This window comes from Arvicola amphibius, chromosome 1 (genome assembly GCF_903992535.2).
Source record: "Arvicola amphibius chromosome 1, mArvAmp1.2, whole genome shotgun sequence".
Taxonomy (NCBI): Eukaryota; Metazoa; Chordata; class Mammalia; order Rodentia; family Cricetidae; genus Arvicola; species Arvicola amphibius.
Window position 1 is genome coordinate 153,251,905 of NC_052047.1, and position 27,046 is coordinate 153,278,950.

A 27,046-nucleotide genomic window follows, 5' to 3' on the forward strand; every position below is an offset into this window, starting at 1 on the left:
GTCAGCGTCTGAGTGTCGGTATCTCGGCAGCTCGGAGGCCCACGAGGCGGGACGCCTGAGGCACGGCGGAGATCCAGCGCGGCCGGCTCCCGGCGCGGACTCGGGAGGGAGTCACATCCGGCGGGGGCGGGGCTCGCGGATCCCGGAAGTGCGGGCGGCGACTGATTGCCCGCGGTGGCGGTGGCCCCGGCAGGTGAGCGCCGGTGGGGAGGGTCCCGGGCGCTTGTGGGCAGCGGTGGACGGTGCTGGAGGCGTTGCCGGCGAGCTCAGAGGCCCCCTCCGCCACCCTCCTGCCTGGCGGAGGCCGGCGATTGGGCGCAATGGGCGCGTGACTCCCCGCGGGCCTGCGCCCCTGCATCTCGGTGGGAGGGCTGGAGGGTGGGAGGCTGTCCTCTCCGGTCGCCTCAGCTCCGCCCCCTCCCACCTATCCGCTAAGGCCACGCAGCCCTTCACCCTCTGTAGGAGCATCTTGTGGTCAGTGTGTCATTAAGGGCCACTTTGCCCTTTCTACGGATGGGGAAACTGAGGCCCGTGTGATCTGACTTGCCCTAGCAGCGTAGTGGGGTTGGAGGGACTCTGGCCTTTGACTTGGTGGCCTGTGTCTTTCCCCAGAATAGCAAGAGGTTGGGGTTCTGTTCTTCCATTTCTTCTGACCCCTGACTTGAACTGTCCAGCGTATCCGAACTGTCCTTGTTCCTGAGCCTTCCAGGTGCAAAGGACAGTGGTGTATGGTCCCAGCATGTGCCTGGTTCTCCTTTGTTTCCCACCTCACAGCCGGTTAGGGGTGTTCTTCCACTTTTCGGGTGGGGGAAGGCGTTTCCCAAGGATATACCTTGTCTCTCATCCTGGGATTGCTCGCCTTGAGCCAGGGAGCCTCACAGAGTCCCAGGTATCCTTCATTGCTCCCTGCCTCTTATCTAGGAGTCTACTCAAAATGTGCCACCCCACATTTAGTGACTGTCAGCCCTAAAACTGGAGATGATGGTGACATAGGGACTTAGGAAGGACTCTTATTGGTTGGGGCTCAGGGAGGGACCTGATCTGGGCTGCTGGGTGCAATACTGAACTCTGAAATGAGTCTTTGTTCTTGGCGTCATAGTGCCCAGAAAAAACTTTTTTCCTAAGATTACCTTGGAAATCTGGCCTAGTGCCTTTGTAATTTCCCCTCCGTAGAACCCATGATGTGCTGCTTCAGGGGGGCAGTTTTCCGTTGCTGTCCTGCCAAGCAGTAGTTCTGATTGCTTGTGTGGCTCTCCTGTGCTGGGTACTGTCCTTGGGCTGTTTTGAACATACTGGACACAGAGAACACCTCTGAGTGACTGGCAATCCCATTTTACAGAATTGTTGAGATGTTAGGTCATTTGGCTGGTGTCAGCCAGTGAGTGGCTAGCTGAGTTAGGATTTTTAACCCTCTTGTCTCTTTTCAAAACAAATACATTTACCTCTTAATACTGCTTTCCAGATGTGTCAGTTGCCCTAATGTGTTGGAGTTTAAGAATGATGTATGATAGTTTTTGTTGAAAATGCAGAGCCCCATTTCTAGAGTCTTGTGATGTTTTCTGGAGGGGACCCCAGGAGTCTTTTTTGTTTTGTTTTGTTTTGTTTTGTTTTGTTTTTCGAGACAGGGTTTCTCTTCTCTGTAGCTTTAGAGCCTGTCCTGGAACTAGCTCTTGTAGACCAGGCTGGTCTCGAACTCACAGAGATCAGCCTGCCTCTGCCTCCTGAGTGCTGGGATTAAAGGCGTGCGCCACCACCGCCCGGCCCAGGAGTCTGTTTTTAATACACACATTGGGTGATTCTGATCTTAATGCAAATTTGTAGGTTTTCCGGGTCACTGGAGCTTGGAAATGATGGTTACCCAAGATTCTTGGTGCGTTTTGCATATTTCTTTGACATAAGCTAATGTTCCATTAAAGGGTTTTGAGGTAAATAGATACTTGGGTCATTCCTGGACACTGCTGGCTAGTAGTAGTGGGGTTTTCCAGACTGACCAATGAGGTCATTGAAAACCTGAATTAGTGCAGTTATATTGCTATTGTGGGGGAGTTGTGTTAGAAGTGTCCTCTTGGGATCTGGAGTTTCCAGAAAGTTCTAACCTGTCCCCACCCAGCTTGCCCTGTGACACAGATTTCAGTGATGCCCACAGTCTTTAGGCATGATCCACATATCTCTCCATCCATTCTCTCCTCTCTATCTGCTTCCCCTAGCTGTCTGGAAGACAGGGAATATCAAACAGGTTTGCCTTGATTGAGCTGGGGTTAACAAGTGAGGCCCTGGGGCTTAGGTTGGGCCAGGGAAGGGAGAGTCTCCACCGTGAACTTCAAGACAGCTAACTTCAGCAGGGTAGGCCTGCGCGTTGAATCCCCGTGAATATGTTAACTCCCACGGTGAGTGAGGTGTCTCAGCAGGTTCCAGAAGCAGCAGGAGGAGCAGACAGGATTGTGCTTCTAGTCCATCCTACTGCCCATGAACACCAGCTTCTCATTTGATGTCTCTGTGAACGGAGGCTTCCTGTGTTGGTGCTCTTCTTGTAGCCGTGCTGAAATACCTGGACACAAACAGCCGAAAGGAGAAGGGGTCCGATCAGAGTCCAGATACTTACCGTTCTTGTAGGGACATGTTGGGGACAGGAGCTTGAGATGGGTAGGGACGTGATGGTGGCAGGAGCTTGGGGTGGCTCGTCGTGCGCGTTGTTATCAGGAAGCAGAGAGATGGATGCTGTGCTCAGCTCATTTTCTCCTTTTGATTCTGTCCGGGACCTCAGTTTACGGTGCTGCCCACAGTTGAGGTAGGAAGCCCTACCTCAGTTAAGGGAATCTAGGTAATCCCTCACAGGCGTGCTGAGGGGCATGTCTCCTAGGTGACCAGAATGCCTGCCTAGTTGACAAACCATCATGATTGCTTTTCATTTTATTATTTTTTTAGACTGGGTTTCATGTAGCCCAGACTGTCTTTGACTTGCTGTGTAGCAGAGGGACCTTGAACTCACTTTCCTGCTTCTACTTCCCCAGTGCTGGATTACAGGAGTGCCCTACCACACTGGATTTACGTGATGCAGGGAACCACACCCAGGGCTTCATTTGAGCTGAGTCGGCACTCTGCCAACTGAGCCAGGCCTTAATTTGAATTGTTTTAGATTTGCCTCCTGTTGTGTCCCACAATATGGTGTAGCTTGGTAAATGTTTTAGGGAGACTTGAGAAAAAAGTTGGTTCAGTGGTCAAGTCCATCCAATTGGGAGTGCGAGCTGCTTGTCTTCTGGGCCCTGCTGACTTTCTCCTGTTGTCACCGGGAGATGGCATCCGTCACCAGTCTGTTGGTCTGTTGAGACCCAGGGTTCTTTTGCTCTGATCAGATGGAAATTGAGAGCGGGCCAGGTGTAACTGATTCCCTTTGGGTCAGCTGCTCTGAGCTTGGGGTGCCTAGCCCCCTTCATTCTGAGTGTTATAACTTTAGGTGAGTGGCCTAGCGCCCACTGTCCTGTGCGACAGCTCTTAGCCCGGAGTGCGGGGACCCTCGGCTCTCAGTGTTACTTCTCTGAGATTTTTCTCAGCAGCAGCAAGCAATCTTTAAACTCTCCCAGCAGTGGAGGCTCGCAGCCCTTTCGCAGTCCCAGCTCTGTTCTCTCGCCTTTTGTTGTTTCTGTTCTTGCTTTCCACAGCTCTTGACCTGTAGTCTGCTCTGCACTGCCTGCCACCTTCCCCGCACTTCCTCATCCTTCATCTTTTCTCAGTCTCCGTTCCTAGCGGGAAGACTGCTGCCACCTGCTAAGCGCTGTTGGGTGTGGGAGCCGGCAGCCCCGGGAGTCACCTGTTCTCATGCAGTCAGCTCAGCTCACTCTGCTCTTCGGCAGTAAGACTCCAAGATTCTTGGGGTCTACGCTGCAGCATGCAGGGACAGCACTGGTGAGCCAGGTTTCCCAGACTGCTGCTAGAGAGGGAGAGAACAGGCTTTCTTCGCTGGCCAGTCAGTCCCAAAAGCTCACTAGCTGTCCTGGGTTGGGGCAGAGCTTTTCCACTCACCTAAAGTTATAACACTGACTGGGTTGAGGATTTGCTGCTACGAGGTCCCATGTGATGAGGTCAGAGTAGTAGCCATGGACTTGGCTATCTGGAGGGCAGCCCTTGATGCTGCCGTGGCCTCAAGAAGCCAAGCCTCCCCAAGTTAAAGCCTCTGATGGATTAGTGGCTTTGACAATTGTGTGGTTCCTCCTGGCAAGAACCAAGTTCCTGTGGAGTGACTGGGTCTGGCTTGGGTCTCCTACAGGAGATGGTGGCTAGATTGGAGTCTTGGCGGCCATAGGGTTTTAAAACAACTTGATTGTCAGCTTACAGAATTGCAGAAGTGACTACTTGATTGGCAGCTTATGGAATTTTTATGAAAATGGGTGCTGGTTAAGTGGCTGTCCCTGGTGAGACTCCAGGAGTGGAGGAGGCCCTGATGTTCCTTCCTGGCCACCCCCATCTCAACCCGGGAACAGGAAAGATTGACAGTAGCAGTTCCCATCCTCCTCTGTCCTTGCTCAGCCTAGGGCACTTGTCCAAGCACCACTCTGGGTAATTGCATCTGTCAGCTGCTGGGAAGAAGAGTCTGATGGCCATCAGTCAAATCCTACTCATGTCTGACAGCTTCTGTGATTTAAAAGAAAAAAAATAAAGGATGCTTCTAACAAAGATCTCTTCTGAATTTAACCCTTCCTTCCTTCCTTCCTTCCTTCCTTCCTTCCTTCCTTCCTTCCTTCCTCCCTTTCCTTCCTCCCTTCCTCCCTTCCTTCCTTCCTTCCTTCCTTCCTTCCTTCCTTCCTTCCGTGACAGGGTCTCTCTATATATCCCTGGCTGTCCTGGAACTCACTGTGTATTCCAGGCTTCCCTTGAACTCACAGAAATCCATTTGCCTCTGCCTCGTAAAAGCTGGGATTAAAGGAGTGCCCCACCACACCTGAAGTCTTGTGTTTTAAAGCTAGGGTTAATATAGTTGACTTAGACTGCAGAGGAACTCTACAACTCAGTCACAAAAGCAGCCAGGTCGAAAGTGGATGGAGTACTTGACCAGTATTTCTCCAAAGAATATACGAGTGACCAAAAGTACCTAAAATGATATATCAGGGAAAGTACAGATTAAAAATCTCAGCACGACACTTCTCTACTTGCTGGATAAGCATTAAAAATAGGAAATAGCCTGGGTAATGGCTCAGGCAACAAATGCCCCCCATTGCAGCATGAGGGCCAGAGCCCCAGAACCCATGTAGAGGTTGGGTATGGTGATGGAATCCTGCCTGGGTGTGTGAGGTGGAGACGGGAGACTCTGAAGCTCATTGGTCAGCCAGTCTAGCCATGTTGGCTTCAAGCTCACTGAGAGACCATGTCTCAAAAAATAAAGATGGAGAGCCATGGAAGAAAGATGCCCAGGTCAACCTCTGGCCTGCACATATACACGTGCACACACTAACAAGAATAAATATCACACACACCACACACACATACACATGCGTACACACACTAAGTAAAAATAGGAAATAGGTGGCAAATCGAAGACTTGTGTGTTTTTGGTGGGAATAGGAAGAGCCTCAGCCACTATGGGAAGCTGTACAGTGATTCCTCAACAAGTCAATTAGCTGTATGACACAGCAGTTCTCTTTCTGTATCTATGCAGAAGAAATGAAAGCAGGAACTGCAGTAGCCATTTGTGTATGAATATAGTTGTGTTGTTTATGAGAGTCAAAAGAGCCACGCCCACAGAGTCCATGAACTGGTGCGTGAATGCATGGAATGCAGTACGTATACCAGGCAGCCAGAGTCCGCAGTGCCACATGGATGATGCTTAGACAGCGTGCTGTGTGAAATATGAAGAACAAAAAAATTTGCTTTTTTTTTTTTTGAGACAGAGTTTTTCTGTGTAACAGCTCTGGCTGTCCTGGAACTCACTCTGTAGACCAGGCCGGCCTCCAACTAACAGAGATCCGCCTGCCTCTCTCTGCATGTGCCATTACCGGCCCTTCCTTCCTTCCTTCCTTCCTTCCTTCCTTCCTTCCTTCCTTCCTTCCTTCCTTCCCTCCTTCCACTGTAATCTTTCTGCCTCAGTTTCCACATTGCTGTGGCGGAATCTTGCTGTTCCTTTTCTACCTGCCTGCATTTTTTGCTCTTTTCTCCCATTTTTGTGACTTCTTAGGCATTGAGTAGTTTTCATGGCCTTTCTTTTGCTGCTGTGTTGGTGTAAAAGAGGAGCATTTCTTCTTAGCAGTTGCTTTTCGTGTGTGCAGTGAGAAGTTTTTATGTATCAGCGTGTTTCAAGGGCCCTGTGCGTCTTCACCCTCAGGGCTGAACCAGGAGCGCTTAGAGTCATCCCCCAACTTTCCAATTCTTTTTCTCCCCATTTCTTCTTCATGATTCATTTCAAATAGTTTCTGTTTGGATAATTTTTTTCCCTGCAGAATCTAATCTGCCAATTGTCTAGTCTGATACACATTTAATCTCATACAGTGCTGTTTATCTCTTTACAAAACCACGGTCCAAGTCTGTATTTCCTGTGCTTAACCTTTTAGATCCTGTGCTTCTTGAACACACCAAATAGAAATCTGATTAGATTACACCACACACACACACACACACACACCACACCACACACACACACACACACGAAATATGGCTGCTATGTTAATATCATTGCTTGCTAATTCTGTCACCTGTATATATGAGTCCATTTTTATTGATTGTTACAGGTGCTGTTTCAGTCTTCTGGTAAGTTCGGATTGGAGGTCAAATGCCAGTTTTACCTTGTTGGACATCATGTATGTTGTCACACATCTCTGGATTGTTTGCAGGTATATTGCCACTTGGAACAGAACCTTGAAAGAGGCCTGCTAAGCTTTGTTAGCTGCGATTAGACAGCTTTAGAGCAGAGCTAGGCTCCCCTACTACAGAGGTAATGCCTTCTGTGGAGCTTTAGCAGCGGCTGTAAGCGTGAGGCCTTCCCACTTGCACTGGCTATGCTAGTACAGATTATCTTGAGCAGGGCTGACTGGGACCTGGGGGATCTCTACACATTTCTGGGGTGTTCTTTGTATGTAACTCCTGTCCCCCTGGTTCTCTGCTCTGTGAGTGCTGGCAACATTGTCTTTCCTGGAGTCCCAAATCCCTCTTTCCAACTCCCTGTGCCATCTTGGGGACTTTAGGAGTGAGCTGGGGTGAACTCCATTTGTCTTGTTTCCCTGAGCATCGTTCTTCCAGGCTGCCTGGTATCCAGTATTGGAAAGCTGTTTTGCATTTGCTTTGTCTAGCTTTCTAGTTCTTTGAGGTTGTGCGTGTGTGTGCATGTGTGTGTTAGGGTCTGGTCCATGCTCCTAAAGCAGAATTCCCTTAAGCACTCATTGAATGCCTGGTATGTGTTCAGCAGCGACCTGCATTGTAGGATGCAGATGTGAGCAATGCACAAAGAACTTAGATTCTTGCTGGACAAGCATGCTATTTCCTAGCAATAAATGCTGCATGGTGTTTTCATAGAACCATGAGAGGTATGGATTCTTTAGGAGGAAGGAGCAAGAAAAGCTTCATAGAGATGTGATATTTGAGGGATAAGCAGGAAAAAAGGCGAGACCACATGTGCTGTGTGTACAATTCCTGGAGGGCTGGATCTGGGTCTTGCTGTTATTATTTATTGAGTGATGAGAAGTGTGTTCTGTGCTGGGAGAAGGTTAGGCGGGGGAGCTGGGATGAGCAGAGCAGCTCATGGGTGGTGAAGGCCTCGGGATTAACTGGAAAGGGAAGTTGAGGGTCAGCAGATCATCATGTTCCAAGTCAAGGAACACAGAGTTGAAACATGACACCAAGACACTAGGGAGCCAAGGAAGGTTTCATAGCAGGACAGTGAGAACTCTGAGTATTCTCTTGAGGTTTCTGGGCATGTGGAAGAGGGCTGAATCCTTTAGAACCCAGTAAGTCACCTCTGGAGAAGCTGGTTTGTGGCCACAGCCACCTTCCAACTTGGGTAATGGCCTCCATCAGTCCTTCCAGAGTCAGAGGTGGGTATGAAGAAGCTCTTACTCGGTTTCTCATTTTCTCTGCCTCTCCCATTACCCCCAGTGGACTCGTCTGCCTGCTTATGACTCTGTTCATCCCCAAAGTTTATGTGGCTGGACTTAGCACTGGCTAGAGTAGGCTCTGCAGCTGCCTGTGTCCTACCAGCCTGGGATGGCCACCGACCAGCCATAGAAGTAGTCCCATTGTTGTGAACTTTGAACAGAGGCACCTCATAACCCAGATCTGACCTCCATCTTGATCTTTCTGTAAGGGATGATAGATGGTTTGCTCAGCTCTGAGCAGCCTGAGGTATGGGGTGGGAAGACAGACAGCTGCCTTCATGGCCTTCAGAGACAGTGGTCCAGAAAGGGCTGGAAGCCTGTGTGTGGTCATTGAAAATTATTTTCTTTAGACTCTGAGCCACAAAATTAAGGAAGGAAGAGAAGGAAGAGGCCCTGCCAAGTGTCTGAGTGTCTCTGTCAGGAAGTTTGAAGGACTGGCTGCCTATTTAGACACCTGTTTCTTGGAGGTTCTATTGACTGACGATGAATGCTATTGATCCAGTTAGAATCCTGTCATCCGGTTCCGGCAGTCTGTTGACAGGAATCCAAGTTCCTGTTTTCAGCGTCCACATGGGGAGTGCTGAGGGTAGAGGTATGACTGTATAACTGGGCACTGTGCCAGCGTAGCCATGGTGAGCCCTGTCCAAGAGCAGGGTGGTAGCCCTTTTAGGCACTAATATTTCATTCTCATTGAAGCCCCCTCTAAGGGAAGAAGCTGAGGCATGGGGAAATTGTATTGCCTGTCCAGGCTCCCCAGCCAGTAAAGGCTGCTAGCCTTCCAGATGCTAGGTCTGCTCCACAGAGCTGAGATATGGGTGCTCTGAGTGGCACCATGTCTCTGGGTACTATGGCCCTGGCTGAGGAATTTGGACTTTAGCCTGAGCACTGGTAAAGGATCGCAGGCCCCATACTGTTTGTGAGGATTGTGTTGAGGATTGTGAAGCTTCTGAACATAATCTAACAGGCCCTGTTCCTCGGAGCCTGTCTGAAATCTGTCTGTAGTAACCGGTTATCTTTATTGAGTTTGTCCCAGACACTGATTTACAGTCATGGTGAGGTACGTAGAATATGCGAAGAGTGTGGGCTAACTCCATGACTGTCCATACTGAGCCACAGTTCCTCCTTGTGAGGCTGTGGGAGGACACAGAGTATGTTGTAGCCCTGTTTTCTTCTCCACAGAAAGAGGAAGGGCCAAGGCCACACCATGGTTTGCTAGATTGCCTTGGATGGTGCTCTGTACCCAGTGAGCCTTTACTGAGAGCTGTGGGGACTGGCATCAGCCTGTTGTGCTGCTGAACTCATCTTGCAGTTCTAGAGAGGAGACAGCATAGGTGGTTAGCCCAGTATGGCCCCCTCTTTGTTTTCCGGTAAGATATCACAGCCAAAGGGAGCAGAAGAGTGGGACTTGGGATGGGGAGGGTCAGTGTCAGCAGGTGGGGCGAGTTTAGGATGGTGGTCTCCAGGTTTCTTCCTGCTTCCAGCAAGAGAATAGGAAGGGACGGCTGGCCCCAGGGATGCCAGCAGGCTTAGAGAAAGATCAACCCAGAGGGGCTGAGCGATGATGGAGAGGAAGAGGCTTTGGAGATGGAAAATCATCTCGGAGCCTGTAGCAGGTGGCTGGACCGTGCTCTTCAGAGACTTAGGGACACTGACTAAAGGAAGATCGAGGCTGAAGTGGCCCACCCAGGCATTGGGGTGACTTTGAAAAGCTGATGTAAATAAATGGTGGCTGGAGGGAGAGAGAAGCTGGAGTCAGGCATCTCAGGAGTGTAGGTAGAATCCAGCAGGTTTGGGAGGGTTCTCTCTAGCACGTGGGCTGGGTCATGGAAGGAAAGTAGGGAGTTAACCAGAGACTCTACAGGTTGCCTTTGTTGGTGAGGTGCCCAGCCAGCTGGTGACAGCCTAGGAGTGGGTAAGCCTGGTTGGTATCAGAATGTCATCTGCTGGGCTCCCACACTTGACATAGTGAACTCATCCCTCCAGTAATGCCTTACATGGGGGCCCTGCCCTAGTCAGAGTAGGGGTTTTCAGTGGGCCTAAGCACTGGTGGGCCACTGTACAAATATTTACATACAGGAGGCAGTTTCTTTCGCAAAGCCTTGTCCCGAGGGATTGCATTCCCTCACTTGATGTGTCTGTGTGCTTCTATTTGCAGACTTGTATTTGTGGGCTTTGGTTCACGTTGATATGGAGCCTGTTCAAGAAGGCCACACCAGGTTGCTCTGGTTCGATGTGCGAGCTGGAGTCTTGGCAAGGTTGAGAGGCAGAGTTTTGTAACCATAGGTGTGAAGGTGTGCCTTGAAGTCATCATGACCCAGTGGCTGCCTGACACCATCAGGGATTGTTTCATTCTCCTTAGGGCCTTCCAGCCCCTTGATGAGTGGCAGCATCAGTTGAGAAGCTGGAGAAAAAGACGGAATAAGCCACCAGACAGGTCCAGCTGATTCAGGTCTAGGTACGCTTTGCTATGAAGCTCTGATCTCTTTTTGGAACTGGAGGCTGGAGAGAAACCTCCTGCCTGCAGTCTTAGCACTGCTTTGAAGAAGTGAAAAGCTGGGCAGCGAAGATGGTTCAGCAGGTAAATACGCTTGCCACACAAGCTTGGTGACTTAAGTCTGATCTCTGGAGCGTACATCAAAGCGAAGGGAGAGAACCAACTCATGAAGTTGTCCTCTGACCCCTCCCCCACTCTCACACTAAGAGTAAAGTTTAAAAAGTAAAGAGTGGAGATTGGGCTGGGGATGCTGTTCAGTGGTAAAGCTCTCTCCTAACTTGATGGTTTCTGTCCTGATGGGATTTAGAATTGCCACAGAAACACATTTCTGGGCTTGCCTGCGAGGAATTATCTAGACTAGGTTAATTGAGCTGGGAAGACACACCCTAAATATGGGTGGTGCCATCTCTGTGTCTTTAGCAGGGATGCCTCTGGCTCCTGCCACCATACCCTCCCCACCCACAAGGGACCATACCCCTGGAATGTGAGCCAGCAATCCTTCCTTCCTTAAGTTCTGTCAGCTATGTTATCTCAGCAGTGACACAACTAACTTACTCATTGGGAGGCCTTGGGTTTCGTCCCCAGCATGGTAGAAATGTCAGGGACAACCTAAGCCCCCCAGGGTCTCCCTTCTGTGACTTAAATTCCAGCTTTTCAGATCACAGGGAAGATCAGTTCTACTTTGCTGTGGGTTAGGGAGATGCTTCTCCTGTCTCCCTGGGAGGCCGAGACCCCCATACTTGGGTCCAGGGCTGAAGTCATTCTAGAACAAGAAGTAAACATTCAACTAATGTTCCTTTATTAGACTGCAGGATTAGGAAGGTCTCCAAGGCAACAGAAGGTGCCTTTGCTGTTAAGGATAGGACAGGTCTAGTTTCCTGTAATATGCACTTTGTAGGTTGCTATGGTAGCAACTTTTTCCCTTGTTTTTGGTTCTGGGGAGGAATTTATGGGAAACTGAGGGGCGTCAGCCCTCCTTGCAGTGTGATATCAGACTGACAAGTAATGTTGGCTGGCTGTGGTGAGGGGAGGGTCGGAAGCTGAGCCCACAGAACCTCATCAGAGGAATGAGTTAGGATTTAACGATGCCAGTTACTTGCTTCTCTTGCATCCCAGGCTTTCAGGAGTTGCCCCTCACCATTACAGTACCTTCAAGAGGCAGAGTGAGCCCAAGGGGGTTAATAGATCTCTGCCCATTTCCCAGCTGAGGTTCAGGGGCTTAATGGAGCTCATGTAGCCAAGACTGGTGGGATTGAAGCAGGACCCAAGGTCAGCTGTCCCCAGTTCTGCTTTTGTCTGGGTCCTGTGGAGGACAAGCTGGCATGAACCAGTGAGAGCTGGGGGTGCAGATGTGCATAATGCCACTGCATGGTCTGAAAAGAGCTATGTGCTCTGCATGGCGCATTTTGGTTTCCTTCCGAGAGTTTGTTTAGGAAAGGACCCCAGGTCGCTTGCATCTGTGTTTGTGCTGAACAGTCACAGCAGAGCTCCTAGAGTGAGGGCCGCAGTGTTGCTGTGTTGTTGCTGTTGGGGACAGATCTGTTGAGCCCACCCAGCACCCCTGGGCCTTTTCCCTGAGCCCTTCTCTGCCGCCTCTGCTGGGGTGTGGCCACAAACAACAGCCAAGTTGGCCTAAATCCACTGGTTCTAATCTGGCCGATGGCCTTATTATCTGGGTCATATCGTGTTGCCATTGTTCAAAGCATGTGGCTTGGTTTTGTCAAGATAGGAAGCCACGAAAAGAAGGTGAAACCAGCTACAGGGCCACTGGCCAGCAGTAGACTACAAGGCAAGGTCCCCAGGAAATGCGCCTCCTGGGCTTCAGTTTTTCACTCTCTGCTCCCATCCCACCCGCACTCGGAGCACCAGAGCTTGTGGTGTGGCTTGGGTCTCCCTCTTCCGTCCCTCTGCTTTCCCATCTCTCCGCTTTTCTGTGATCTGTCATCTGCACGTGCAGGAACACTAAAGAACACAGTGTTAATTTTCGGTTATGAAACACAGTCCTGGGTTTTGTGGCCCACCCCAAATGGGGCCATGCATCTAGACTGGGCCTTGTGGCTCTCCTGAGAGCTGGCAAGCTTGGCACAGCCATCACCTTTCCTGCAGGAGGGTCTGGTGCGAGGTCAGAGTTTGTGGCTTTACTGGGGTTCATGGTCCTCATTCCATGCTTGGCCTCAGACTTGTGGGCCTGGCCTCTTCACACATGGCTGTAGTTGTGATCTCTAGCGAAGGTAAAAAGAACAGAGGAGGCAAAAGTTTTAAAGAAAAAGGCAGGGATAAGATGGGAGTGGGGAAAACAAAACGAGGCCCTATCCTTTCTTAGTGCAGGCAGCAGGGATGGGTTCTCGCCTCCCTCCCCACCTCCCCCCACCACCGTGGAGAAGAGCAGCCTGGCTCCTGCGCTGTTACTTTCCCGCCTCACCCGCAGTCTGGTCACCTCTGAGCTGTCGGTGTCACCTCCGGAAAAACTGTCATCCCTCTGTACCTGTGACTGCTGTGCAGCGGCCCCACAGAGCCTCCCAGATGAGCTCCTCTCTGGCCTTTGCTGCTCCCAGCTGTCATTCTTCCCGCCTCCCTGTCCCCACCTTGCTTCACTGGTCCACACCTCATGCCTCTTCTTCCCTGTGTTCATGTGTTCATAATGACTTATAGAACAAACTGGGTTCTACGAGAGGAAGAAGAAAGGCGTTTTGTTTTTTAATATGTCTGCTAAACCAGGCTCATAAATTTCAACATATTTACGTATTTCCTTCTGCTGTGATGTGTCTATGGTCTTGCATATAGTAATTGTTTAACAATGCCTATTCCATAAAGGAATGGAGATATGAGGGAAGGCTTGAGCAAGTGGGAGGATGGGCTGCTCTGCCTCTGCACCTTGTTAAACTTGTCTATCATCTGGCTGACCTGGTGTTTCCCTGTTTTCCTCCACTCTTTCTAGGCTCTTTCTGAATTGCCTGTGAGCAGGTCTGTGCCAGGAACTGGGAAGACAAAGATGAATGCCCAGGGCCCGTTCTTACATTGCCCCCAGTTCCCCTCCCCCAGCAGTCCCTTGCACTGTCCCCAGGGAGTCACCCAGCTTCTCAGTGCCATAGCAGTCATGGGAGGGAAAGTTGGTGTCAGAGCCCTGGCACCAAGGCCTGAGGAAATTGGTCTTGCCAGCTCTCTAGAAACAAAAGCCTAAGGACTTGTTCCCTAAATAATGTGTTACCAACCCCTGCTTCCCTCCTCTGTGACACCCCTGCTGGTGGTTTTGATCACTCTGAAAATTTGTCTGCTGTTGTCTGGCTGGTGGCAGTTAGATGTTGCTAGCAGCAGAGGCCCAGGCCACAGGGCCACAGTTTTAGATAGCTGCTGCGTGGGTCTCCAGTAGTGTCCCCTTCTCACCTTTTCCAAGTGGTGGCCCTGAACAAGTGCATGTTGCTCTAGGCTCTCTGGGTGGCTTTGAAAAGTAGGTAATATCTGACTTGTGAGAGACCAGCCCCTGTAACATCCAGGGTGATGCTGTGAGGATTCTCACAGAGCAATGTGTGCCCGCTGGGCCAGGGATGTGCTGGTGATGGTAGGAACCATCTCTTGCCAAGAGGCAGGAATAGCAGCACCGGGGTAAGCAGTGCGCTGCTTTTGTGGGCTTATGGGCTCGTGGTCTCTCCCCATTTGGGGCTTGGTCTTCATCATACTCCTGAGGCACAGCAAGTGTGCCAGAGGAAAACCTCAGAAGACAGCCCCAGGAACTCTCAGCTCTGCGCAGGGCTCTGCTGAATGGACCTCTTTGTGGGGAAAGGCCCTGGTGCTGCTGGGGTTGCTCCAGTTGGCACTGTGACCAGTAAGTAGTTTGTGTGTGGTTAGCCAGCTGCCATCCTGGGCCCCCAGGATGTAAGAGCGGCAGGCACTGGGCTTGGTGGGTGGGACTATGCTAAGTGCTGCCATTGTGGCTCAGAAAGTACTTGACTGAGCCACATTGGAGGTCACCGTGATCCTGCATAATTTCTGTGATGTTGAAATCTTTGGTCAGCATTTGTTTTGCTGCTGAACATGGATCTTGTGCATTGTGTCACTGAGCCTGAGGGGGAGGTGCTGTCATTCAGTCCATTTTACAGATGAAGAACCTGAGGCTCCAGGAGCTTCCCTTTGGGTGAGAACACAGCTGACAGGTGAAAGAACAGGTCTCATGCTAGGACTGGGTTACTAAGGTCTGGACTCCATGTGACTGGGTGTATTCAGGTCTTTCATAGTTTTGAGACTGAACTTGAACTATGTAGCTCATACTGGCCATGAACTCCTGATCCTCTGGCTTCTACCTTTCTGGAGTACTGGGTTTGCAGATGTGTGTCACCATGCTAGGTTTTATACTGTGTCAGGGACGGAGCCCAGAGCTGTATGCCTGCTGACAGGCACTCTGCAGACTGTGCTACATCCTCAGCCAAATTGTCTGGGCTGGTCTTGAACTCCTGATGTCCATCTTCCAAGTGCTGGGGTTATGGGCATGTACCACCATGCCTAGTGAGTCTCAGGACCTTTAAAGTGCTGTCTTCTTCACTGCAGGTGCACTTGGGTTTTGGTGGAACAGTATTTCTCCTCAGAGCTATGGTTCCAACCATATGGCCGTTGCTCCTGTGTTCTGGCTAGACCCAGGGTTTTGCGTAGTAGTGTGAAGTATGCACACAGTCCAGGGTGGGATTTTTGGTTCCCTTCCTTTGGGTCTTTTCATTGTGAAAAATTACTCTGTAAGAATTTCCTACCTTCCTCTCCTATGTATTTGTGTATGCATGTGGTGTGTGTGTGTGTTCACACATGTGAACATATGTGGGCATAGGTCTAAGGTTGATGTTTAGTCTTCCTTTACCTTCCTTCCTTTCTACCTCATTCACTGTGGCAGGGTCTCTCTTAAACCCAGAGGTCACCATTATGGCTAGTTTGACTAGCCAGCTTGCTCCTAGATCCCTTGACTCTTATCTTCAGAGCACAGGCCAGCAGCCATGCCGAGCCTGAATTTGCATGGTTTCTGGAGATCCAAGTGCCTGGGTGAGGCAGTGTAGGTCACACTGTAGATGCCCAGAATCTGTTGCCTCCTGCATGATAGAATAAGTGTGGAGTTATCCTTTCTTAGACCAGCTGCATCCATGTCCCCAGGACGGACTGTGGGCTTCTGGTGCTGAGGCTTAGATGGGGTGGGCACTTACTGCATGATGAATTTCCATGTTATTTAGAGGCTGGGCAATGTGCAGCCCTCAGGAGATGATGGCCCACTTAAGTAGCTCTTCAATAGCTGGGGACTATGTCATTTGTTCTTTAACCAGGACACTTGGAACATAAAAGGAGACAGGTCAGGCCCAAAGCAGGGCGAGGACCTTGACAAGAGGAACTTGCTATCATTGCTCATTCCTTGCTCTCCTCACCTAGGGATGCCATCCCCTTCCCATTACAGATGGGAAACAGACCCAGAGAAGGATGCTTCTGTTACCTTGGCTCTTAACTTTCAAAAGCCTTCTTAGTTGAGTCAACAGCATGGCCCCCAGGCAACTCTACAAAAGGAGGGGAGAAGCCTGGTGGTGGTGATGCACGCCTTTAATCCCAGCACTTGGGAGGCACAGGCAGGCAGATCTCTGTGAGTTCAAGGCCAGCCTGGTCTACAAGAGCTAGTTCCAGAACAGGCTCCAAAGCTACAGAGAAACCCTGTCTCAAAACAAACAAAAAAACACAACCAACCAAACAGACAAAAGGAGGGGAGAGGGCCCTTGATCTCCTCAGAGCTAGAATTTTCTGGAAATAGCAACCTTTATGAGATCACTCAATGTGCATGCTCTAAAACTTGCATATATAGAAAGGATGAGAAAACGTAAGCATAGAGGGTCCTGTCAGCAGAAAGACAGGATTCCTGGCTGCCCCAGACTTTCCCCCAGGCCAGGCTGTGACTTGTCGCACAGATGACAGAAGGCCTTTGGGAGCGTGATGGGGGAGGACTACTGACCTCGCTCTGTCAGAGTAACCTCCTGTCTGGGTCAGTTGCTTTCTTTCCCTTATGCTACCCATGAAAGTGATTTGATGATGACCCCCCTACCCCTGTTCCAGTGAGGACGTAGATGTGGCAGTTGCTTCTGTGACACGTGGAGAGGACTGCGGTTGCAGAATCCTTAGGGAGACCTGAGATTGCTAGAACACTAAATATAGCAAGCAGGGACATAGTTGGGCCTGTAGTGTTGAGGGCTGTAAAGCCCTGTGGTGGGGGATGGGTAGGTGGCAGGGGTGTTTAAATCAGGTTCAGACAAAAGTAGTCAGGTACCAAGGCCTGGAACCAAATTTTGTCTGTGTTACTGTAGCCTGGCCCCTCTCTTGCCTTTTCCGGTTAGCTCCATGCTATCTAGTCTTGGCTGTGAAGTAGACAGATCTTTCATCTGTCTCAGGGTTTGCCAGGGAGCAATGGCTGGGGCTCCAGGGACCCTCACATCTCCTTGTGCTCCTCCTTTGGGTGACTTTCCCTTACACTGGGTGTTGCTTTATGTTTCCAGGGGAAGATGGAGGGGCTGAAAGACAAAACGCTGCAGGAGCTGGAGGACATGCAGAATGACCCGGATGCCATTACCCGGCTGGCCTTGGAGTCTCCTGAGGTACAGGGAGGCGGCAAATGCTGCTGTTGCTGTCCCTCCTTCCTCTTCCTCTTCTTTCTCTTCCTCCTCCTCTTCCTATTTTTTTAAGTAATTGGTCATTTGATGTCCTCAGCGAATGTATTTATTTTACTTTATGTCTGTCTGTGTGCACCTGATGTGTGTATGTGTACCAGGTACCCATAAAGGTCATCCGAAGATGTTGGATGCCCTGGAACTGGAGTGACTGTGAGCTGTCATGTAGGTGCTGGGAACTGAACCATGGTCCTCTGCAAGAGCAGCCAGTGTTTTTAACTGCTGAGCCGTATCTCCAGCTCCACTTAAGGTCTTTTTAAAATTTCATTATATTTAGAGTGTGTGTGTGTGTGTGTGTGTGTGGTGTGTGTGTGTGTGTGTGTGTGTATGTGTGTGCCTAGTACAACTTGGAAGAAATGCTTCTCTGTCTATCAAATGGGTACTAGAGATTGAACTCAGGTTGTTAACTTGGTGGCAAGAGCCCTTACCCGCTGAGCCATCCCACCCACCCTAACAAATGCTTCTCAAGGATGCTTGCTTAGTAGGAGCTTGATCCAGGATTCACCTTGCTGTCCACTTCATGAGAGGAGCCCTGAGGTTTCAGGCCAGGGAGTGGTAGGAAGTCCAGGGCCCACCTTGGACTAGGAAAGCCAGGGACTCAGATAGCCCAGGAATCTTCATATTGTTGCAGCCTGAGTCTAGAGACAGCTCCCTGATACACTAAGGAGGGGGAGCCCACTTCCCCCCATTGCCTGTGAGACCCTGTGTTCTCCTGTGACTTTTGAAGAGATTTTCCTTGGCTGCCAGGATTTCTATTGCTCACTCATGTTTCACGTTGTTCCCCATTGCAGCCAGCACCCCACCTCTCAGCTCCTAGTCACAGGGCCCTTCCAGGAATAAGCATCACTCCACTGTCTCTACAGAGCTTGACTTGGCCCTTTCTGTCACCATCTCCTGTGACCTTCCTGTGAAATGGAGGTCAGGTGACTGGTTGTGGCCACCCAGCCAGAAACGCCCACAGGTACCCCAAGAGTGACTGCAGCTGGTCATCTGCCTGGAAATGCTGTCCTCTGCCTCTGTTTGAGGGAGAAAAAGGAGCACAGGTAATGCTGGGCTCCTTGGATTGGCACCCATGTGTGCCCTTCTTTCCCCTTGTGAGCTGATGTGACATGTGTCTATGAACTCACTGTGTTAGAGAACAGGAAGTTGCCCATCTAGCATTCCCATCCGTCATCCTGGAGCCCCTCCCCTGCTCCACAGCCACACACACTACATGACCCTGTTCCCACCTCTGCTGTGCTTTCTGCTGCCATCTGCTCACCTGCCCTGGTCAGGCCTTTCTGCGGCCCTAGAGATGACCCAGGGCTGGGTTCAAAAGGCCTCCTGCTAGGCAGGGAGTAGGACAGGTCTTTGTGTGGCTCATCTCTCAGCCCTGAGGCAGGAATGACCCTGTTTCAGCAGCGTGGGAGCTCTGACTGGCACATTCATCTGTCACATAACAGGCTGAGTGTCCCTTACACCAAATGCTTGGGGTGAGAGTATTTCAGATTCCTTGGATTTTGAAATGTTTGTATAGATTTACTAGTTAGGTAACCCTAATCCAAAAAATGTTAAGTCTGAGACATTTTGAAATCCTGAACTTTGTGTCACATTGGCACTCCGAAATCCGGAACACAAGAGTGTCATTGAGAAAGGTCTGAATCTTAGATTTTGGGGTGTTGGATTAGGGATGCTCAGCCATCAAATTCCAAAGGTCTTTATTTTATCCTGTTTCTGTGCCACATCACAAGTGTGAAGGTCAAAGGACACCTTTCAGGAGTTGGTTTTCTCCCACCACTGGGAGCCAAGGGCTCAAATTCAAGTCAGTCAGGCTTAGCAGCAAGTACCTTTACCCACCGAACTATCTTGTTGGCCCCAAAGTGCTTCTTTAGTCATTGATAAGCAGCAGAATGTTAAGGGAATTCCCAGGCTCGTTCCTGAAAGGAGTGGAGCTCAGCCAAAGCAAGTCTGTGCTCAGTTCTTCTTTGCTTCCAAGCTGAGCAAGTCTCCCTACCGGAAATATGAGGGCTGCGGCCTCCTGGCCAAAGGGCAGATTGAACATAATTGAAGAAGAGAATTGAATTCTCTGAGGGATAAAATACTCACTGTGGGATAGGCAGAAGCAAAATAGGGCAAACTACTTAGATTTCCAGAAAGCCTCTGCCTGGCGGTAAGGCAGCAGTTGTGCCACCTTGGGACCATGGGAAGAGCCAGCGGAAAGGAGAGAAAGGTAGTGGGAATTCTTCTCTGTAGAAGAGAGTGCAGGGCTACAGCATGGGGAGCTCTGGGGAACTGTAGAACTCAACTGGCCTCATAGCCGCGGTTTGTAATAGGTGGACTAGCAGGGAGACGTGGAAGTGTATAATCAAGTTAAGGGAAGGAGGCATGGCATGGATGTAATGCTTCAGACCCAGGGAAAAGTCATGGATGTGTAAGGATACCCAAGGGTGTGTGACCCAGAAAGGCCAGGCTCCACTCTGAGTTCACCACAAAGTAAACACAAGTGTCCCAGGCTTTTTTTTTTCTTTTTAACAATGTATTTTTTGTTATGTGTATTGATGTGTGTGTGTGTAGATCTGTGCATGTTTGATGCATTGCCTTTGGAGGCCAGAAGATTCTTTTGGATCCCCTGGAGCTGAAGTGGCAGGTGGTGGGAGCCAAACTCAGGTCCTCTAGATGAGCAGTATGTGTTCTTAAATGCTGAGCCAGCCCCCTTGGCAAACATTCAGACTCGCCAGTTTCTCTGCTGCAATGCCAGTGAGCTTGTCCAGTGGTGTTTCTGGGTAGGCAGCAGACAGTCTAGGTGGAGGAGTTCTAGACCTGAGCCCTGGCAGCCTTCTCAACTGGGGGATAACTGGCGACATCCCTCTTTCTAATAGGCAGCAGCCTGCTGTAGGCTGCAGGGCTTGAGGCCCTGAGCCGGGATCAGAGCAGGGTCGCCTTTCTTGAAAGCCCTTATCCAGGATGCCGCCTGGCTCCCTGTGGCTGCTGTAGAGTAAGTCCATCTGGTCTGGTGTGCCGCGGCTAGCTGGCCACGGTGAAGTTCTGTGTTGCAGGACCTTTTGTTCCCCTGTGGAAGCTGGTCTTGCTGACATCTTCCCTGATTTCTGTGGCCAGTGCTGAGCCCCCTCTGCTGGTGCCAGATGGTATTGTGATAGGATGGTGGCCTGTCTCCAGCTCTCCTCTGAGAGAAGCAGATACCTTCCTATGTTAGGCCTGCTGGGCAAGGTTCCAAGGCTTCTGCCTGCCTGGCAGTTAAATAGGGGCCTAAACGAGGGCTCAGTGATGCTGATGTGGAAAGCATTTTCAGCAGAAGGCACTCAGGGAGTGTCTACAGTTTAGACCTTTAGACCCTGTATGACCTGGGGGCAGGGTTGTCTGACCTGCCCCAGAACCCTGCCCCCACCCCTCTCCTTCAGTACTTTTGGAAGTTCACAGCATTTTTAGCTTGTGGTCTGGCCCGGGCCACCTGAGTTCTCTCTAGCAGCTTCTTTGTGTGCATGTGTGCACAGCGTGTGTGTTCATATGTCTTCTCACTTTGAAGCTTGGGGACCAATGACTTAGACCTGGGGCCTATTCCTTCCTTAGGAGTGGATCTTCCTTACCCGTGCCCAGCACAAAACCACCTACAGGTGCTTGTCCTTTGAGAGGCCTCGAGTAAGTGTTTAGCCTCGGTGCCTGTTTCCCATGTGTCAGCCTCACAGGCTCCCTTGATCAGGGTGAGGTGAAGCTCCTGGATCACAAGGTCTTGTATGAAGTTTAAACCCAGGCTCCTGTGACTGTGGTTGAGGGCCGAGCACCAAGCTGAGTATTCCCAGGTGAACACTGAATCCAGAAGCCCTCCACCCCCGCCCTGGAGGGTGACCAGTGACAATTATGCTTATTGTCAATTGTCCTACTTTCCTTAGGTTCAGGACCTGCAGTTAGAACGAGAGATGGCACTAGCCACCAACCGAAGCCTGGCAGAGCAGAACTTGGAGTTCCAGGGTCCCTTGGAAATCAGCCGCTCTAACCTTTCAGATAAATATCAGGAGCTGCGGAAGCTTGTGGAACGGTGCCAGGAACAGAAAGCCAAGCTGGGTAAGAACAGCTGACAGTGGGCATGCACTCTGGGCATCTCCCCTGCTGACTGACACAGGGTTCCTGTTCACGGAAGGACAGGGTGGTAGCTGGAATAGCATGGACAGGAAAGGGCCAGCAGCGGTGCAGCCACTGTCCTCCGTGCTCTGGGCAAAGTGCTTTGCGTGTTTTTGCACAACAGTGTGGAAAGGTGTAGGTCCTGTGGTTAGTCTAAATTTTTGAGTATTTATATTTTATTAGATAGCTTGGTAAAGTGTGTGTGTGTGTGTGTGTGTGTGTGTGTGTGTGTAAGTGAAAAGCGGTTCAGATTTTATAGATGAGGAAAGCCTCTAGAGCTGGGTGGAGTTGGGATTTGCAAGCCTAGCCTTTAACAGCTGAGCATCTTTGCGGCCCTGGAACTGGGAGATGAATGCAGGCAGCCAGTGTCTTTGACTGCCTCTGCCAACTTAGCCATCTTAGCCCCAAGCCTTGTGGAGGTAGGAGAGCTCCCTGGACAGTTGTGCCCATAGGGAGCGACTTGGCCATGACCTGGGCTCTGTCCTTGAGCTCTTCTTTACTCAGGACAGCAAATGCCTACAGGAATCCAAAGGGTCCCACAGAACCAGCTGTTGGAACTCTGTAGTGGGCCCTGGTGTGGCTAAGCCCCGAGTGCTCCAGAACCAGCTGTAGGAACTCTGTGCTGGGCCCTGGTGTGGCTAGACCCCAAGCACACAGAGGGCATGTCATGTGTCTTTCCTGAAATTGGAGTCCTCAGCTTTAACTAAAGCAGTGCTTTTGAAATGTTGACCTCTCTCCCCTTCCTTCCAGAGAAATTTTCCTCAGCATTGCAACCTGGGACCTTGTTGGACCTTCTGCAGATCGAAGGCATGAAGATTGAGGAGGAGTCTGAGGTGAGGTGGGGAGTGATACCCTACTCCCTTAAACAGGGTGGTAGCCCTTGGAGCCAGGTCTCATGGTAGGCTCAGGAACCACAAAGCACAAAGGTTTGGAATGTCGCTAGAATAGATGGCACCTGGAGTCCCAGTGGAGCACAGTGCAGGGACACATTCTAAGACCCCTGGCGAGCACTTGAGACCACAGTTAACACTCACTTCTGAGTAGACAGTACTGTTTTTCCTGTACATGTATGTCTGTGGAAATGTATAGTTTATGAAGCAGGTACAGTGAGCGATTAAGAACAGTAACCGTGGGCTGGGGAGATAGCCCAGTCGATAAAGTGTTTGCTGCACAATCATGACATCCTGAGTTTGAACCTTTGCACGCATATAAAAAGCCAGGCTAGGTGGTACACACCAGTCTTTCTAGTCCCAGTGCTGCAGAAGAGATGGACAGGTCCCTGGTGCTCCCTAGAGTAGGAACTCTAGGAATTGGTGAACCTAGAGTAGAGACCCTGTCTCAAGAAGGGATGTGGACAGATCCTGAGGAACAATACCTGATGTTGGCCTCTCGCCTCCACATGCACACATGTGCGTGTTCATCCATACACATGTGTAGTCACACACACATACACACATAAGAATAGTAACTAATAATAGCACAGTATTTTATAATAAAAGTTACTTAAAACTTACAGATTATTTCTAGAATTTTCCATGTAGTGTCTTTGGACCACCAGAGGATCTCTAGTAAATGGAACCATGGATAAGGGGGTATTACTATGCCAGGACCCCAGGTGAATCAGGGATGGGTGACTGACAGCAGGCCCCAGGGAACTTGCAAACGTGGTTGGATGAGGGTACAGAGGACACTCCAGCATCTGAGGTTAGGCCCCTGTTCCTTGTCTCTCTCTGCTGCCTCCTCTCTCTGGATGTCCCTTTTGTCTTAGAGGACAGAGACTTCTTTATGTTTTGGATGGAGGCAGCTTGCAGGTGTGCAGCCTAGGAGCCAGCAATCAAGTCACTTGCATAGGCCCAGCTGTTGAACAGACTTAGAGTGACCCTCAGGGGCCTGGCATAGTGTTGGGAAGGGGACAGTGTGACCACGGAAGACACGGTCTTGACATTGAGGAGTTGGCATTCTGGTGAGGGAGCCACTCTGAAGGGGGGCTGGGGAAGGCTGTGGAAGGTCTCTGTTGCCAACAGGTCTTGTGTCCTCTAGGCCATGGCTGAGAAGTTCCTGGAGGGTGAGGTGCCCTTGGAGACTTTCTTAGAGTCCTTCTCCTCTATGAGGACACTGCTGCACCTGCGCCGAGTCCGAGTGGAGAAGCTCCAGGACGTGGTGAGGCGGCCCCGGGCTTTGCCGGAGTTGGCTGGAGATGCCCCTCCACCACGTCCTCCACCCCCACGCCCAACGCCCCAGGCGACACCCCCTGTGACTGAAGACCAGCCTCCACAGCCCTCTGTTGTGACTCCCTACCCTTTGCCCTACAGCCCATCCCCAGGCTTGCCTGTGGGCCCTACAGCCCAGGGAGCCCTACAGTCAGCCCCCTTCCCTGTGGTGGCCCAGCCTTCCTCCTATGCCGGGCCTCTGGGTCCTTCTTACCCAGCACCTCAGCCAGGACCCAGGGCTGCTGCGGGCTACTCTTGGTCCCCACAGAGGAGTGTGCCACCCGTGCCTGGCTATCCTGTGGTCCCAACTAGCACCTCTGGTCCAGGATACCCCTTAATGGGAAGCCGAGCTCCTGCTCCTGGGTATCCCCAACAGTCCCCCTACCTACCATCAAGAAGCAAACCTCCCTACCCAACACAACCTCAGCTCTCAGGCTTCCCAGGACAGCCTCCAGTGCCCCCTCAACCTCCATATCCTCCTGGGCCAACCCCTCCCTATGGCTTCCATCCCCCGGGACCTGCCTGGCCTAGGTACTAGCCCTGACCCCTGCTCACCTTCTTCCTTCCATCTGCGCCATCACCTCTGGCCTCCATCTGCTGAGATTTGAGGTTGACACTGGAAGTGGGGCCAATACTCCCTGCAGAGTAGGAACACACAGGCCCCTGAAAGGCCCTGGACAGTGCAACATGGGTCCTTCTGGGAGCACCTTTTGCCAGGGACCAGCTCAGCACATCCTGAGGTAGCCTGATGTGAGCCCAGGGCTCTCCAGTGTCTGCATGAGCAAGCGTGTTCGACTATGCACAGCTTCCTGCGCTTGCTCCCTGCCGTCTGAACCAGTGCAGAGTGATCTTGATGACAGGCAGGCTCTCCCTTAGAACTTGGCGTGATTCGTGTGGAGCCAAGTGCCAGGGGACACAGCTCTGTCTGTCCATTTAAGGATGGTCTATCTCATTTACCACAGTTGGGTCGAAGGAAGTAACAGTCAGGAAAAAAGGGGACTTTGAGTCCTAAAAGCCATAATTTAGCTGCTGTGCCAATGTCAGGCTAGTATGTTCTGTGTGCTGGTTGGAACCACAGCAGTACTGATGAGGGAGCTGGGGAATGCCAGGGGAAACCTAGGTCTCACTTGTATGCTTGGATGCCCTAGGGGTCACCCTGAAGCCTCTGGCTGGTGTTGAGGACCCAGGTTACCTCCCAGCCACCATTTCACTCCTGGGGCCCTCTACTTCTGGCTGGCTTTTTCTGAGGTTCACCCATCCCTCCACTCCTTTAGTGCCTTGAATCTCATTTGCTAGTAGCCCCTCTATCCTTGTGTAATCCCTTCCTGTCCCCAATGTTTCTGCAAGACAGATATCAGACCTGCCCTTACAGAATATCCCAATGGTGCTCCCAGACGCCACCACTACATGGGGGTTGGTTTCTCTACACTCTCTCGTCTTCAGAATGTAAAGGGCAGGGATTGTGTGTGCAGCCCCAGCACTTGGTGGGAGCCAAAGCTGTTTAGTAATAAAAGTGACTACACTATCCCAAAGGGGTTGCAGCAGATGATGCATCAGAGTGGCTGGTCCAGATGTGAACCAGGTCTCAGGGTGGCCCCTGGAGCCGCCACACGTTTGAAAGTTGTATGTGCCTTGAAACATCCCCTGCCTGGGTACCCAGCCTCTGGTGGGCCAAGGTGCTGGGGGTCAAGGATGAACCCCATCTTCTGGTGCCACCCTGCCCATAGGCCACTGCCCAGGAGTGCATTACCAACTCTGCTTGCTTCTCCTAAGTTATTTATAGAAAGGAATCACTAATGGAGTCTGGTCGACTGCTGCTGAATTGAATGAATGACCGCCTGTTTGTTTGTGTAATTGCCGTAATAAACGTTGATGAGTTCCCAAGTGTGTGGCGTCTCTGATGAGTTTGAGAGCAGCTGTGGCTGCTTGTGGGGCGGTGACTTCTGCAGCCTTAGACTATAGAGCGCCTTCTTTCCATGGCCACCTCTTGATTCCCTCCCCCCCCCCCCCCGCCCACCCCACTCTGCCAAAGGGCTTGGCTCTTTCTACCATTTTCTTTTCTGGTTTTTCCTTAGCTGTTTCTTGAAGCCTGGAATGCTTGCTTTGTCCTAGGCCACATGCATGGCCACTCAGTTCCACCAGGGGGCACCTGTGCCCCAGTCTGGCTGTGGTTTACCGCTTTCAAACCAGGGTGGCAGAGTATGCTAAGAGGGACAGGGAATGCCAAACTGTTTCTGGGACCAAGTAGCCTTCTATGGACTGGGCTGCATTCTCTACAGCTTCCTCCAAGCGCTGTTACAGGGTGGTTACCCTGAAGCCTAGGAGAATGTGGGAGATCAGGTTCCTGACGGTTCCTCAAGTCATGATAAGGTGACAGAGGTAGATTGCCTATGGCACATGCCCAGAGGTCTAACAGTCACCAGGAATATGGCATGTATCTTCTAGGATCCTTTCCACAGCCACCTTAGCCCTCCTAGCCCCAGTTTTAAGAGGGAGACCTTGGAGTGGTGCGGTGACCAGGTTGCACATGGAGGTAAGACTTGGTTTAGATCCACACAGTCCCAGCGCTGCAGGGTGCTAGAAGTCCCCAGGACACACAAGAGTCCCCAACTTCAGTTTGACTTACTGCCCTTCACTTCCAGCTGTATTTGAGTTGCCTGGCAGGAGCTGGGGCTGGGCGCACAGGATGTCAGGGAGCTGAATAATGTCAGCAGCTCTTCAGGAATGAGTTGCAGATCTCATTGTAGCAGTTAAGTCCCCTGCCTTGGGTTGTACCAGAGCGGTGGCAGCTGGGGCGGGGGATGAAGACGGGACTTGGAGAGCCATGTGATCTGGTCACTGCACGAGGCATCCTGGTTCTCTTCCCTCCCTTCGGGCTGCATAACTGGGAAGGCAGCACACACTGCCGCAGGCCCTCTCTATCTCCTGCAAAATATTTACCACATCTCATACCGCAACAGGCTGGAAGAGATGTATGTGGCCTAGAGACTGCTTTGCTGGCTGGGGAGAGCTTTGGAATGCCCTAGCTCTGAGGCAGGGATGCTGCTTGGTCATCTCAGGGACTGCCTGTTGGCTTTCAGTTTCTTTGACTTGTGAGAATCCACTAGGATTAGCTTGTGCACAGGGTACTTCAGAGGTTGTCCAGTAACACTTAGGGAAGTGGGCAGGAAGATAGGGGACCGAGGAGTGGGAGGGTCACATCCTACTCTGTTCCAGTGGGCTGTGATGTAGAATGGAGTCCCCAAGGCAGCCCCAGGTCACAACAGGGCAACCTTGGTGACTGAGGGACAGGTTTGCCATGAATTTCCCATTCATGGAGGAGCAGTGCTGGCCTGGTCAGACCCTCCAGCTGAGCCTAGAACTTGACCAGCACCATAAGGAATGATACTGTTTCTACTTGGCTGTTGTGACCAAGCAGGTCTAGTTGGGATATACCACCCAGGCCCACAGAGCTTGCGAGTTTTATTGTGTGTG

The 27,046-nt window shown here is 51.0% G+C and overlaps 1 protein-coding gene across 3 annotated transcripts; it reads left to right on the plus strand.

Annotated features, from left to right (window-relative positions):
- Positions 1-25,459, plus strand: Vps37c (VPS37C subunit of ESCRT-I). Of its 3 annotated transcripts, none has more exons than XM_038333078.1 (5): positions 1-193; positions 17,076-17,174; positions 21,134-21,305; positions 22,113-22,195; positions 23,403-25,459. In XM_038333078.1, exons 2-5 carry the CDS (start codon positions 17,082-17,084, stop codon positions 24,108-24,110), a joined length of 1,056 nt encoding a protein of 351 aa, XP_038189006.1. In that variant the 5' UTR covers positions 1-193; positions 17,076-17,081; the 3' UTR covers positions 24,111-25,459. The 3 variants fall into 3 exon arrangements, with proteins under 3 accessions (XP_038189006.1, XP_038189014.1, XP_038189022.1); XM_038333086.1 differs by lacking the exon at positions 1-193 and adding an exon at positions 6,776-6,818; XM_038333094.1 differs by lacking the exon at positions 1-193 and adding an exon at positions 7,995-8,015.
- Positions 25,460-27,046: the final 1,587 nt, after the last annotated feature.

What these genes read in the sequence shown, in the direction of transcription:
- Vps37c (XM_038333078.1), top strand. Translation starts at nt 17,082, where the DNA reads ATGGAGGGGCTGAAAGACAAAACGCTGCAGGAGCTGGAGGACATGCAG. An exon ending in GGAACAGAAAGCCAAGCTGG is followed by an intron (nt 21,306 to 22,112) that starts GTAAGAACAGCT and finishes CCTTCCTTCCAG; the next exon opens with AGAAATTTTCCTCAGCATTG. An exon ending in AGATTGAGGAGGAGTCTGAG is followed by an intron (nt 22,196 to 23,402) that starts GTGAGGTGGGGA and finishes TGTGTCCTCTAG; the next exon opens with GCCATGGCTGAGAAGTTCCT.